The sequence below is a fragment of the Macrosteles quadrilineatus genome, unplaced genomic scaffold (assembly GCF_028750875.1).
Source record: "Macrosteles quadrilineatus isolate MER2022 unplaced genomic scaffold, UCM_ALF_1.0 Scaffold_8__2_contigs__length_117827958, whole genome shotgun sequence".
Lineage (NCBI taxonomy): Eukaryota > Metazoa > Arthropoda > Insecta > Hemiptera > Cicadellidae > Macrosteles > Macrosteles quadrilineatus.
The window spans coordinates 105,410,865-105,426,222 of NW_026542601.1; the positions used below are offsets into that span (position 1 = coordinate 105,410,865).

General features: G+C 33.3%; 1 protein-coding gene across 3 annotated transcripts in view; it reads right to left on the reverse strand.

Annotated features, from left to right (window-relative positions):
* Nucleotides 1-15,358, reverse strand: part of LOC129000739 (venom dipeptidyl peptidase 4-like) — a 52,031-nt gene that overhangs the window by 16,982 nt on the left and 19,691 nt on the right. For all 3 annotated transcript variants that reach the window (XM_054427715.1, XM_054427716.1, XM_054427719.1), the window contains exon 2: nucleotides 4,689-4,718. In XM_054427715.1, coding sequence (XP_054283690.1) covers nucleotides 4,689-4,718 — 30 coding nt within the window. The remainder of the gene's footprint in view (nucleotides 1-4,688; nucleotides 4,719-15,358) is intronic.

Genomic DNA, 15,358 nt, shown 5'->3' on the forward strand with positions numbered 1-15,358 from the left:
TTGATGAAGATATGAACCTTATCTTTCTGAACTTGGTTTGACATTCCATGTGTTTGATAAATACTCTTCCTTGTATTAAAATTTATCTCATAAAAATTTACAAACATACAGTAGATTGAAGATTTCAATTTTTAAGATCAATTTCCAGTGATAACCTAAGCAGAAAACTATAAAATGTCACATGCAAAATTGAATTTTTTTTAATATTTGAAATTTGAAATATCTACCTGATTATTACTTGGACTTGCAATAGTATGAGAGTGTTAATAATTAACTGCTTCTATAAAAAGAGAATTGGGTTTTGCCTCACACAGTGCAATTAGCTTAAACAAATTTCAAACCGGGACATAAAAAAAAAATTCAAACCAGCGCCAAATTGTCAAATACACTTCCCTCAATATATACAAAAAAGTTACAATGATTTGAGTGTCGGGTTAGGGAGGGGGAGGGGTTGAAAAAAGGATTTTTTTACTTTTTCGCAAATTACTCAAAACGGTGAATTTTTCTCAAAATACAATGAATTACAAAAATAATCTCTATTAAATTTCGAACAAAATGATACCATACAATACCTATCTACTTATAAACGGTTCAGGCGATATTGTGGGGTAAATGTGATTTTTTTCTTAAAATTCTAAAAAAGTTGTTTTTTAAATGGGGAAACCGATGGACACTCGAAACAAATGATGGATTAGTAAAGGTATAATCAGACAAACTAGTGAAAGACAAAAATTGATGAACATTATGATATGGGTATGGGTGAATGTAGGATCTTGGGGAGTATGTTTAATCTATGGTAGGATGAAGGTGGGATCCAAAATTAAGAGTTGTTAAATAATGTTAAAGCAAAATTTTAGACTAACTCCCTTTAAATAAGACTTTGCGAACATAAACAGTCGATCATCATTGATTTTGTATTATTGTTTCTAAAGTTTTGGTTTACTGTAATTAATTATCAATCATTGGGGACGCAGCCTAGGTGTGTATTTTAATACAAATATGAGTAAAGGATGAGAGTATAATTGTGTGAATCTGTGTAGCTTTGTTACTGACTAAAATCAGCTGTTTCATTGGCCTATCAGAAACAAATGCGTCCAGTTTTGAACTATCAAAAAGCTACTGACGTTTCTCAGGATCGAACCGTCGACCTTTTGATTGTCAGGCGAGTTATATGTATACCCATACCCATTTCAATGTTATATCATTAACTCCCATAAAATGTATCCTGTTTGCCAACTATCTGTCGATTAAGTAGTCTTTTGACAAAATTGGCTCCCCATACCTTAGCAAACTGTGCACAAATAATATAAGTTTTAAATACTAATTTAAGTTGACAACATAGCTAACAAAGCAAATAAAAAATCAAACTCTATTTAAAACTGAAATGCTCACTTTTAAATTAAATTGCAATTTTGTTTTTAATTAGAAAGAGTGTTTGAATGATGAACTGCTGTATTCAGAAAGGATTTCCTAAGGAGTTGTGAAGTGTTTCTTGTCTCAATATTGATCAGAGGCGTTGATTACTGAGAAATTCGGCAATCAAACTGGAGATGAGGGAGAGAAGAAACTTTGTTCTTTGAGGTGGAAATTGTACTCTTGGTACCTTCAGTCCTTCTGATCACTTACTCGGATTTGTATCATTCTACTCCCACATACTATCTTCTGTTTCTCACATTATCGATTTTGTATTATTGTTTCTAAAACTTTGGTTTAAAATTTTTGTTTATTACAACTCTTAATTTTGGATCATACCTTCATCCTACATTCACCCATACCCATATCATAATGTTCATACATTTTTTGTTTATTACTTTCACTAGTTTGTCTGATTATACCTTTACTAATTCATCATTTGTCATTTCTTATTTTGTTTATCACATTTATGTTTAACATAATTGTTTATCACACTCGATTTATCTGATTCTACCTTCACCCATACTCATGTCATAATGATTATCAATCTTTGTTTATCACTTACTCCAGTTTGTCTAATTCTACCTTCATTAAATTCTTATTTGCCACTTCTTACTTTGTTTATCACATTTATGTTTAGCATAATTGTTCATCACACTCGATTTATCTGATTCTACCTTCACCCATACTCATGTCATAATGATTATCAATCTTTGTTTATCACTTACTCCAGTTTGTCTAATTCTACCTTCATTAAATTCTTATTTGCCACTTCTTACTTTGTTTATCACATTTATGTTTAGCATAATTGTTCATCACACTCGATTTATCTGATTCTACCTTCACCCATACTCATGTCATAATGATTATCAATCTTTTTTTTATCACTTACACCAGTTTATCTAATTCTACCTTCATTAAATTCTTATTTGCCACTTCTTACTTTGTTTATCACATTTATGTTTAGCATTATTGTTCATCACACTCGATTTATCTGATTCTACCTTCACCCATACTCATGTCATAATGATTATCAATCTTTTTTTTTATCACTTACACCAGTTTATCTAATTCTACCTTCATTAAATTCTTATTTGCCACTTCTTACTTTGTTTATCACATTTATGTTTAGCATTATTGTTCATCACACTCGATTTATCTGATTCTACCTTCACCCATACTCATGTCATAATGATTATCAATCTTTGTTTATCACTTACTCCAGTTTGTCTAATTCTACCTTCATTAAATTCTTATTTGCCACTTCTTACTTTGTTTATCACATTTATGTTTAGCATAATTGTTCATCACACTCGATTTATCTGATTCTACCTTCACCCATACTCATGGCATAATGATTATCAATCTCTGTTCATCACTTTACACCAGTTTATCTAATTCTACCTTCATTAAATTCTTATTTGCCACTTCTTACTTTGTTTATCACATTTATGTTTAGCATTATTGTTCATCACACTCGATTTATCTGATTCTACCTTCACCCATACTCATGTCATAATGATTATCAATCTCTGTTCATCACTTTACACCAGTTTATCTAATTCTACCTTCATTAAATTCTTATTTGCCACTTCTTACTTAGTTTATCACATTTATGATTAGCATTATTGTTCATCACACTCGATTTATCTGATTCTACCTTCACCCATACTCATGTCATAATGATTATCAATCTCGTGTACTGCACTGACTAATATGTTTGCTGATCTATTTGATGCCAAAGACAAAGGACTCTACAGCACATTAGCTATTTTAGATTACTCTCAAGCATTCGACTCTATTGATCATGAATTATTATTGGCAAAAATGAAGTACTATGGTTGCAGCGAAAAAGTTGTATGTTGGTTTCGGTCCTATTTGGAGTCCCGACTGCAGGTTACCAAAATTGGGAGTGGGACATCAGATCCGTTTGCAAATTGCGAGGTGTTCCTCAAGGTAGTTGTTTAGGCCCTGTGCTGTTCAATTTATACACGTCTGACTTGCCCAGAAGTGTAAAATATTGTACAGCACACTTGTATGCTGATGACTGTCAATTACACTTGTCATACAAGCCAGACATGACATCCGCAGCAATTGAACTCATCAATGCTGATTTGCACAGCATTTTTCAATGGTCTGTCATGAATGGCCTTGGATTGAACGTTGACAAGTGTGTTGTCATGCATACTGGACCACATATTTTAATGCAGGAGTTGAGAAAATCTGACATTAAAGTCACCCTTGATGGCATGGGATTGTCTGTCTGTGACACTGTCAACACGCTTGGTGTTGTACTTGACAAAGACCTCTCTTTTTCTGACCACGTCACATCTGCAGTCCAACGCGCAGTGGGAAGATTGAGAGGTCTTAGCAGATTCAAAACTCTCCTGCCAGAATTTGCCAAAACGCAACTCATGCGGTCCTTGGTCCTTCCAGCCTTCACATATTGCTTTCCTGCATATGGAAACAGCATCTCTAAGGAGGATATGGCAAGAGTTCAGAGAATTCAAAATTCTGCCATAAGGTTCATTTTTGGCCTTAGTCGCTTTGAACACGTGTCCTCCTACAGAGATGCTGCTAAGCTCGTCCCAATGGATGACATGTGCAGAAAGCTGACCTGCTGCCTGGTCCACAAAGTGCTCACGCTGGGAGAGCCTCATTACCTCAGCGAGAGGCTGAAGTACAGGAGGGAGATCTGTCTGCGTAGTACTCGCTCCGACCGCAAGCTTCACTTTCCTAAAGTGAGGCTTGAGGCTGGAAGAAAGTCTTTTTCTTATTTCGGCCCGCGGTTGTACAATGGCCTCCCTCAAGAGATCAAGTGTTCAAAATCGTACAACACAATCAGGGCCGCAATGAAAAAAACAAATGTAAAATGTATATTGTAATTATTCTGTTGTAATTTGTTTGTATATACTTATGTAAATATATTAGGATAGTTTAGATTTAGTGACTTGAGTTAGTTTGAAAACCATGTATTATGAAACTCGCTCGCAAATAAAGGCCTTTTTATTTATTTATTTAATAAAAGCTTTTGAGAGGGAACTATTCTAAAATACAGAGAAGCAGGTCTACTTATTTTCTGTGTGAAAACTAAATATAGGTAGCAAATATATGCGATATACTGTAATATGGAAAATAATTGTTAATAACTACTGTTTGAGTATCAATCTTGTAATAAAATAATAGTTATGCTTTCATAGAGCATTTGAAATCAGGTCATAAAAATAGTACAATGCTTGATAAACTAAATTTAGCTTTAATTAACTCTTACTTACTTGTATCCAGTTTTTGTTGTCTGAGGCACTCTGAAAATAAAAGAAATTATTATTTTCAAAATATATGTTAAAATATAAAACGTGAAAATATTGTTCATATTTTGATATTCAATCATTAAAATTAAATTCAATATTAGCTGAGTGTAGGGTTTCAGAAATGTTTCAATTAGTTTTTAAACATGTTTTTTATATTTTACAAATTACAACAAAAAACTAAATACATTGTAAATAATAAATAATAAAGGAAAAAGATATTAATTCAATATTTTGTAATATTAATTTGCAGTTATATTGATTTTTTTAATAAATCAGAGTAAATCCATTTAGAGAAATAGGCCTATAATCCACTGGTTTTTCTTTACCATTTATTTATTGATAGTTCACCATTTTCATATTATCTATTATGACCAGATGAAACTACATAGCTACTATACAGGGTGAATAAAAAGTCAAGACAAAAGTCAAAAGTCAAGTTATTTGGTTGTGTTGCTAGCCTAGTGGTTAGCGTCTCGGACTTCGGTGCGGGAGGGACGGGTCCAATCCCCGGCACATCCACTGTACATTTATCTCTCGTAACTCTCGTGAAATGCCACTGGCGTTGAAAAAAAAGACCTCCCCCATCTAATATTTTTCCAAGTAAATATAAAGAGATATCCTTTTGGTCGTCGTGCAATCTTGGCAGAAAGTTTCATATTATGATTTTGAAATTTTTGAGTGTCCCCCCAAAAGGGGGGATTTGGGGGGCAACTCAAATATTTCAAAATCATAAAATAAAACTTCCTGCTAAGATTGCACGACCACCAAAATGATATCTCTGTATATTTACTTGAAAAAATATTAGATGGGTCTTGACTTTTTATTCACCCTGTATATTACTTGAACTTCTATGGTATTATTACCATGAGTAAAGCTAAAAGCTACAATAATAAATCCACCCTAAAATAGAAACATTTAATCAACATCAGCACACTCCAAACATTAGGAACACGAAACAAACATAAAATAAGGCTTCAGATGTAACAAAAGGTGAAAAGTCTACTTGCATTACATGAAGTAAATGCTCCACCTACTAAAACACCATGATGCTTTATCTTTAGGTAATGAATTTTAAAAATAGCAAAAATAAATTTGACTAATAATGATAGACTTATTATATACCAATGGACCCTTCAAAAATTGCACATTTTTCAATTGGGTTGGAAACATGTGTCCGAGGTAAAATTAATCCCATGCAACATTCTTTTACCCTTCAAAGATTATTTAAGTATTTCTAATATTGTTTAATAAAAGGGGGATTTTCCAACCTGAATCAGATTACAGTTATCCACACGTGACCTATTTAAAATCCATTTTCCTACAGTCACCCGACAAAGTTGGCTTCCTTGTACTGTTTATAGTACAGAAAGCTGCTAATTGCTGCATATTTATACTTTGCCGTACGGTTTATACTTTGTCGTACGGTTTATACTTTGCCGCTCATCAGGATTCCAACGAAACAACACAAAACAGCGTGATCCTATTATGCACGCAATCCATGTACGCTTGGAAATAGGTTGGCAACACTTAAAGATAATAATACTATGAGCAGCTGATTGACTATTATAACTATGATTTTACCTGTCATTTCGTGTTTATAGTTTCGGTATTTCTGAACATTCTGGACTTTTCTTTTAAACGTTTTTAAAACATTCCTATGATCTTAATAAACAAGAAAATACCTTTAAAGCATTCTTTTTAGGTGCGGAAACCACTTCAAATTACAAAAACATACGGAACTATATTTTCAAAACGAGGAGCACATTTCTTGCCGAGGAAAAATAGCGGAGTGATACGGACCGCGGGTACTACTTTCTCTAGGGCACCATTTGTGTTGCCAACTGAAAATAAAAACGTGTTGTATAGTGTTTGAAAGACTAATTATTTATATGCTTTATAGTGACTGTAGGAAAAATATAATGTGTAACACGAGTGAAAAAGGCCTTTGCTGCACTCGAGATCATTCCACACTCGCCTGCGGCTCGTGCGTAAACATTGCTCTCGTGTGCAGCAAAGTGCCACTTTCACCACTAGTTACACAAATAACTATTTCCTAGAATGTTTAGTCTCTTGTTTACAATCGGACTGTGGTTAAACATTTAACTGAAGGATCAGCTGTTAAATTACAACAAACATACCGAAAGAAAGTTGGATCAACATAACTGGTGTTTTTGAAAATAGACTCTATATATAAATTAATCGCTAGGGGGGCGAAGACCAAAAGGAATTCCTTTTTAATTACCATTCACAGGTGCTGTGTATCATGTGCTTTAAGATGACACCTCAATCGTAAAAATTGGTTATACAGGGTGATTGATATAAGTGTGCCAGCCATTTTATTTGAAAACTATAAGAGATATCAAAAAAAGTTAAATGGTAAGTGCCTTGGATTTTTTATTTAAAAAATTGTAGTCAAGTCAAAAAAATTATTTTAGCCGCCATGTTTCCAATATGGCCGCCAACTTTGATTTTTCTTATAGAACACCCTGTATTTTATGATGTATTCTGGTAGAAAATGTAATTTTAAGACGATTTTATTCCTGTAATTTTTTTTATAAACCTAACCGTTTCAAAGATAATAATGGTTAAAGTTTTGAAATTTCTGCATGAGAAAGAGTTTCGATAAAGGCTTAAGCAAGCATGCCAGCTGTTTAATTCGAAAACCATTCAAAATTTTACAACTTAAACCTGTATTATCTTTGAAACGGTTAGGTTTATGAAAAAAATCACAAGAATAAAATCGTCTTAAAATTACATTTTCTACCAGAATACATCATAAAATACAGGGTGTTCCATTAGAAAAATCTAAGTTGGCGGCCATATTAGAAAAATGGCGGCTAAAATATTTTTTTCGACTTTACCAAAATGTTTTAAATAAAAAGTCCAAGGCACTTACCATTTAACTTTTTTTGATATCTCTTATGGTTTTCGAATAAAACGGCTGGCACACTTATATCAATCACCCTGTATAAGACTACTAAAAAAGGGATGTTACCGTACAGAGAAAACCCATGTTGTATTAAGTATATGTGTGTATTTTTAATGTTTTTGTTATTAAGGCTTCTTATTCAAAATATTCATTTTCCCCAAGATACAGGAAATATTTAATTACCTATATACAAATAACATTATTAAAAAATAAAACAAATTAAAGTCAGTGTTTTCGAGCTTTTCCAGAAAATAAAATATGTTTATATACAAGTAACGAGAAATATATAAAAAATATAAAGTGCAATGTGTAGATTGTAGTGTATAAAGTCAAAACGTATCTTAAAATACGCTTAAAACCTAACTTTTTAAGCTATTAACGCATTACTACATGCATTGACTTTATATCTCTACACAGATATAAAGTCAATGCTACATGGTCCCTAGTAGCGCCTTCAGTTCTAACACCGCAGTTCAGATACACGCTAGATGTGTTTTTGCATCTGATGGCGCTGGGTATGTAAAAAATACTACAATTTAGAATAAAACAAACATGGCACTTTGAAGAATTAATTGTTGTAATTTCCATAAACACAAAGTGTTTGGTGAATAAATCAAATTAAATTAGTTATTCGTAATCAGCTACTGAATTCATTTTATTTTATCTATTTCGTTTGACGCAGTCTACAAAGTTAGCTATTGAAACTGCAACAAAACATGGCAAATGACATATTTATATTTATGCAATCTTTGCAGTCATAAGAGGATAAATAAACTCATAGAGTAGCAAACAACCTAATGTTACTGTTTTTGATTTTGGAGTGTAAAACGGTAACATTTGGAGAAACGTAATACAGTAATTGAAAATTAATTGGTTATTTGAGAAAAAACAATATATTATACATTTTTGCTAGATTACATTAAGCACATTTTCAGGCTCTTTCCATGCAAATACATAATTTAGCATAGCATATCACATACAATGCATATTAAAAATTTCATTGAACTTTTCTGAAAGTTATTTTTGTGTTGTTTCTCAATAACCAATGGAATAGTTATTTGTGCAACTAGTGAGAAAAGTGAGCAATTGACTCCTCGAGTTGCACATTATACTTTTCCTACAGTTACCATAAAACAAATAAATTTGTGAAGAAACATAACCTATTTTTACACAAAAGTGAACTTTTAATATAACATTTTTAATGTGAAGTGACAAATACAACAGCTGACCAGCTGATTTACATCCAGTGCTGCCAGCGTATTTCGCGCGCATACGACGTTGCCTGCAGGTTACGCGCTCACTATTTCGTGACTTCACGTTGCAAATCTGGAGTGAGACAAAGTAGTTAGAGTGAGACAAAGTAATTAGAGTGAGACAAAGTAATTAGAGTGAGACAATGTTAACATTGTCTCACTGATGAGCGAATTGACCACTTTGCTTTTTCAAATCAGTGAGAGAACATGTACATTGTTAGGTAACTGTAGGAAAATGAAAATTTTTTCGCTGAAAAATCATTATTCATTTCCACATCAGAAAATATTTTTAGCAACAGCTGATATTATTTTTTTCTACAGTTACCTAACAATGTACATGTTCTCTCACTGATTTGAGAAAGCAAAGTGGCCAATTCGCTCATCAGTGAGACACTGTTAACATTGTCTCACTCTAACTACTTTGTCTCACTCCATTTTTGCAACATGAAGGCACGTTTCTTTACCAATTTATTTGTTTTATGGTAACTGCAGGAAAAATATAATGTGCAGCTCAAGTGCAAAGTGCAATTGCCCCACTCGAGAAACCATTCCTCACTTGCCTACGACTCGTGAGTAAGGATTTCTCTCGGGTGAGGCAATTGCTCACTTTGCTCACTAGTTGCACAAATAACTATTTATTTGACCTAAAAAATATGCTCATTTCAAAGACAGCCATACAATGTTACTAGGGGCGCTAAATAACGGAGCCTTTTTTTGTTAGATGTAGGCCTATTAGTTCATCTAATTTCAAGTAGAAACCTTCTTATAGATACATAGAAGAAAATCCAAAAAGTCTCACGGTGATTGGATGGTTTTTAATCTTTACGTATTTAATTTAGTAAATTGTAAAATGCAATTTAAATGTGTATCTCTTTTCTATAAACAAAATATAATAGCAGAATATAATAAATAGGCAGACGAAATTTATCAAACACTAATTATATCTTCCATGCATGTAAAAAAAAAAAAAAACTTAATCCCGGTACAAGATTTGCTAGAATATGTTCCGTGTTTTCTTATAACAAAATCTAAAAAACATATTGATTTGAAAACCCCCAACCCCATATTTAACACGTAAGCTTCAAAGATTAAATACTAATCATGAATACTGGTAGTGCAGTACATTCTATCAGAATCAGAATCAGAATCAGAATTTTTTATTGCCATAATAATACATTTCAATTTAACCTCGCACTTAAAACTCGATAAATTATTGTTTTGGTAAATATTAATTGACACGATAATGACCTTCGTAATATTTTTGAGACAATTTGATATGAATAATAAAAGGAATATTAATTAGATAAAGTAATATCTAATGGACTGTTTAGTGCGTTATTGACCCAGTTAATTTTATCAGACTTAAGATTGATAATCCGTACTCAGAGTTATATTGAGCTGTGGTCGGCAAACTACAGCTGCTGGTTTATTACCATTGTAAATGAATATAAGTGAGAAGATACTATTGCAGGTGATAATATTTTCCACATAAACAGCTGTTTTAACACATGCATGGCTGGTTCAAGCACTGAGCTAAAATTATAGCAGTTAAAATTATAGAGGTTCAAAGTAGCTATTTTCTCCATGTAAAAATCAGCTGTTGTAAACTCAGTCGTAAATTTATATTGTAAGTTAGTAAGCAATCACATGTATCAAAATCATTTATCGATTGTTTTAATCGATTGTAGCTAAGTGTTGCATTCTCGTCAATAGTGCGAAATTTCGATAGTGTAGTATCATAGGCAAAAAGAACTAAATAAAGACCTCAGCCACAGACAATATAATACTCTAATATTTACTCCATTGTCTGTGCCTCAGCTGTGCTGCGTTTACCATAGGTTCTGGCGCACACCACTGGGAGCGCCATGTATGTACGCGCTACGTAACTACACGGTGCTCCCAGCGGTGTGCGCCAGAACCTATGGTAACCATGGTAATAACAGCAAGGCTGACAGTCTATATTTAATTCTTTTTGTCTATGGTAGTATACACTAACACAATCGTAATAGACGAAATAATTGATTCACTTACTAAACAGCTGTTTGAATGCATTAGTAAACATGAAACAAGTTGGTAGTTTTGAGAGGTTATCTTTACATGAAAAATATTTACGTTGTCAAATATTGTGCTATATTTACGAAGAAATGCCAGTGAAAATGTTGCTCGTATGCCTACTTATCAACATTAATTTGTCGATAATGGCAGGTGAACCATTTGCAGTTACGATAATTGAAATAATTTATCATCAACCGTTATGCTTCCAAAAACATATAATGTATTTTAGTAAAACTTTTGACTAGTTTGACTTATTGTGGGCTATAGCAACTTTTATGACTGAAAAACTATGTCAGCAACAAAAAGTAATGTAGAAAATAGAAGTGTAGAAACTTATGCGTAGATTTTCTCTGCAACGTAGTTCCAAATAAATAACCAGTGAGGTGACCTTAACTCAAAAATAGTTTCAAAGTAGTGTTGTTTGTGTACGGTTTTACTATTTTACATTCTTCCAAAATGTAAACATTGAAACTTTGGAAGCCCAAGGGAAACATAATAACAGGAATAGGCCTAAATGTTAAACAGGTATATAAGCCACCTTCATTCAAAATTTTATTTCAATCGGTTCAGTGGTTCTTGCGTTTTTAGGTAACAGACAGACACACACACACACACACACAAACGCACCATCTCATTTTTATATATTAGTATATATTTTACGTTCGCATATCAGAAGTTGAAGTAATTCTACATCAATAGTTTGAAGAGTTATAGCAAAGGTTCTTAATAATTAAATGACCCAGCGTATTTATTTACCACTGTCCATTTTTAGACTGTGGCTACTGTAGCAGAGTTGAGTAGACACACGACTTCAATGTTTGAGCAACAGTGTGTGTTGAAGTAAACCACTTGCAGCTCGCGGCGCGTTTGTAAATAAACACAAATAGTTAACAGACACGCCGACTGGCCAATGGTCCAGCTTAGGGGGGAATGGAGAGAGAGAGAGAGAGTGAGGGGGGGGGGGAGAGAGAGAGTCGTGATCTCGCATCAGACGTCAACATAGCTAACATTGAGAGGAAGAATAGCTACTACAGCCGAACCCGGACGTATCTTCCTGTCTTCCTCTCTCCCAATAGAATTCCCATAACCCCCTCTCACTCTCTCTAGTCAGCCAACATCGTCTTTCCAATGCACGTACAAATCGTTCCCAAGGTATCTTTATGTACTATAATGATTGTGTGTCCGTGGCCTGTCCCTTGCAACCTTTATTTTCCGCCGTAATTACCAGGTAAAATGTCCACAATGTTCCTGTCTTTAAATATTTTGTATTTGTAAAGACTTGTATGTACAACCCTTGTCAGGTGGCAGCAGGCCCTTATAGTTTCCGCAATTGCCCGTATATCAAGACAGTAGGAATACTTTTTGTTAACTTGCATTATACAATAATTAATGCTATTATCTATCAATCAATTTTGTTTGTTAAACTTTTCCTTTTGTGACTAATATTTTGCAATGTGATGAGAAGTCTACTTGTAGTATCCTTTGCCTCTGGTGTATTAAATGGCGAGCATTAATGTCTGTGCTGCAGGTTTTAACAGATCGGTGAAGATGTCAGCTTCAGATATATTATGCGTGAAGTGAATATGACGGAAGTATGTGGAGCATTTCGTAGTTTTAAAATAGCACCAAAAACATGCAAAAACGTGCGGTTTCTTGGAATTCCCGCGACTGTTAACAGTAATATTCGGATGTTACATAAACTTTCTGTTACACAATTTCGTCCACCATATTCCGAAATGAATTACCAAAATTGAAGAAATGTAAAATATAATAAATTTAAATTTTGGTAAAACATGCACATATTGCACAAGTCGTCCCGAATAACACCTCCAGGGCTAACTAAACATGCCTCATCTTAGAGTAAAGGTCCAGTTAAAAATATGAAAATTCAGAATATTACATTGGTTAAATACAATATACAATACTATAACCTATCTTATCAATACGAAGTTACGTATTTCGTCTTCGATTTCTACAGAAGTACTGTATAAATATTCTGCTAAGTGCTGTAGTCTAGTGCTGTGTACACGTGCGACACGAAGACTTATCTATTTCCAGCTGACTATGAAATGATGAAATAAGTGACCGGTGTAATCTTGGACGTTATCGTCAGGCATGTTTGCAGGTGCATCTCTTTCTGTCTGACTCACAATTGCATCTCGCAGACTCAATCTGTGAGATGTTCATTTGGGTTCATTGGTCAACTGGTTTTGTTGTTGTATTCCCCCATTTGATAGCAGGTATTATGAACATGGGCTAATAGTTTTATCCTTATCTTTGCTGTACAATTCTTCAACCACCTTTTTTGCTACACTGGTTGTTTTTAGTGAAGTTATTTTTATTGGTAAAATCCCAATTTCACAAATCTTGTACTTGTGATTAATCTGGCTTTCATTGCGGTTTCATATTCATAATCTGTATTCAAATTTATGGTATATAAGTCTGTCGAATAGTGTCAATTCTATATGACAGGTTTGATGGGGCGTTTTATATTTTAATTTGTATGTGATCAATGAAGAATGGTAAACTAGTTCCGAATCAACCCTTTTCATGAACACGCTTTAAGATATAATTTCGGATGTAAATATGGTCAACTACCCAATCAGCTAATAGTTGCAGAGATTTTGGTTTAAATCTACTGTATCCTATGTTGGAAACTTGACATCCCCACAGGTTATATTCCATAACGTTTTGGCAAAGTATCAGTTTAAAATCCATCGTAATTTTACTACAAGATACGTAACCTTGTTTTTGTACAGCGAATGAAATAACTTATCTAATGAGGAAATGTCTACATATATTCAACACCAATAAGCATAATATTCATTTTGATAGCTACTATTAGGTAGCTTGGTAGTCCTTACGTTGATTGATAGTCCAAATTGCATCAAACTTCAATTACTTAGAGCTTGATGTAAGTTAAATAAAGTTTGACGCAATTTCACTACTGACCTGACCTAAGCCTAAAAAGTCACCAATAAGCACCTGACAACTTGAATCAAATTTCAAATTATTCTCTTATCAACAAGTTAAGACAGTCCAAGTTCACATCGGCCCAGGAGGGTCAGTCCAATTGGAGTAACAACTTACGAGTGTCAAATAACGGTCTGAAGGTCATAGACCACGGCCACTTCGGCGACGATATCCTCCTTTGGTCAAAATGCTCATTCAAACGTAGTTTTATTTGTATAAAATATTGATCCTAAAACTCTAATAACTCAGGGATATTGCTAGTTTGATTCGAATTAAACACTTATTGACCGTTTGAAATTAAATTTTGCCCACGTTGATACTTAGAGGTAAAAACTGACCTTAAAATATAGAAAGTATTTATCAATGAATATTCTACCAATTGGTGTAAAAATATGTACATTTATTATTTTTTGGTAACAGTGTGGTAAAGTAAAGTTTTACTTGTGAAAAATCACCCACCTACTTATCAATCAATCGCTATTAACTTGACTGAAAAACATTTGATTAATTGCGAGTGAAGTGAAATGTATGGTTGAATAATGTATTCTTAAATTATGTTTCATTATTCCCAAAGAAATTTTCTAAACGTAAATCAAAATATTTGCGGTTATTATAATAAATATACTTTTATGAGTTTTTATGTTTTAAAGTATAGTTTCTCCAGACATAAATGGATCTCACCAAGGTTGTTTGATAATGTCACGACCGGTGCGTCGGTGTCCAACTAAAAATCCACCTAAACTATTAAACACGTATTGTCTCTTATAATAAGTCAAATGTATTTGTTTTGGGTATACATTTTTCTCTATTAAAAGCCTTACTTTTAAAATTCGCTATAAACATATCACTGGCAGCACAAAGTGGTAACTAAGAAACTTTTCTAAAGAGGTCCAAGTTCTAACCGATACAAAAGTATCAGCTCAAACAAAACGTGCTCTTTGGGAACAAGATTAAGTTAGCAGACTTGTTTTATCTTAGATTGTGGTATTGAGGCTCGTCTTTAGTGCTTTATTGGTTTCGTTCTACACATTTCTTCTTTTACGAAGGTCCTTCTGAAACTTTTTGAAAGGTCGAGTAACATATCCATTTACCGCAGATCAACGTTGGCTTATGGTTGATTAATTTGTCTTAGTGGAAATACAACAGCGTACCTTAGTGTAAGCACAGAATAAAAATTACAAAAAAATATAAAATAATATGTAACTAACATGACAATAATATGTAATAATATATATGTTAATAATATGTAACATTTTGCAATATACAGTATGCTACATCTGAGGTCTTTAGGTTATAACGTACCTTCCTGCATCAAGTTACTACTAGTTGCATGTTTTTATTCATGCAACTAGTAGCTTTGGCAAAGTTTTTCGTAAACCTCTGTTACAATCACCCACTGCAGTTGTCAATTTTTACTTTACACT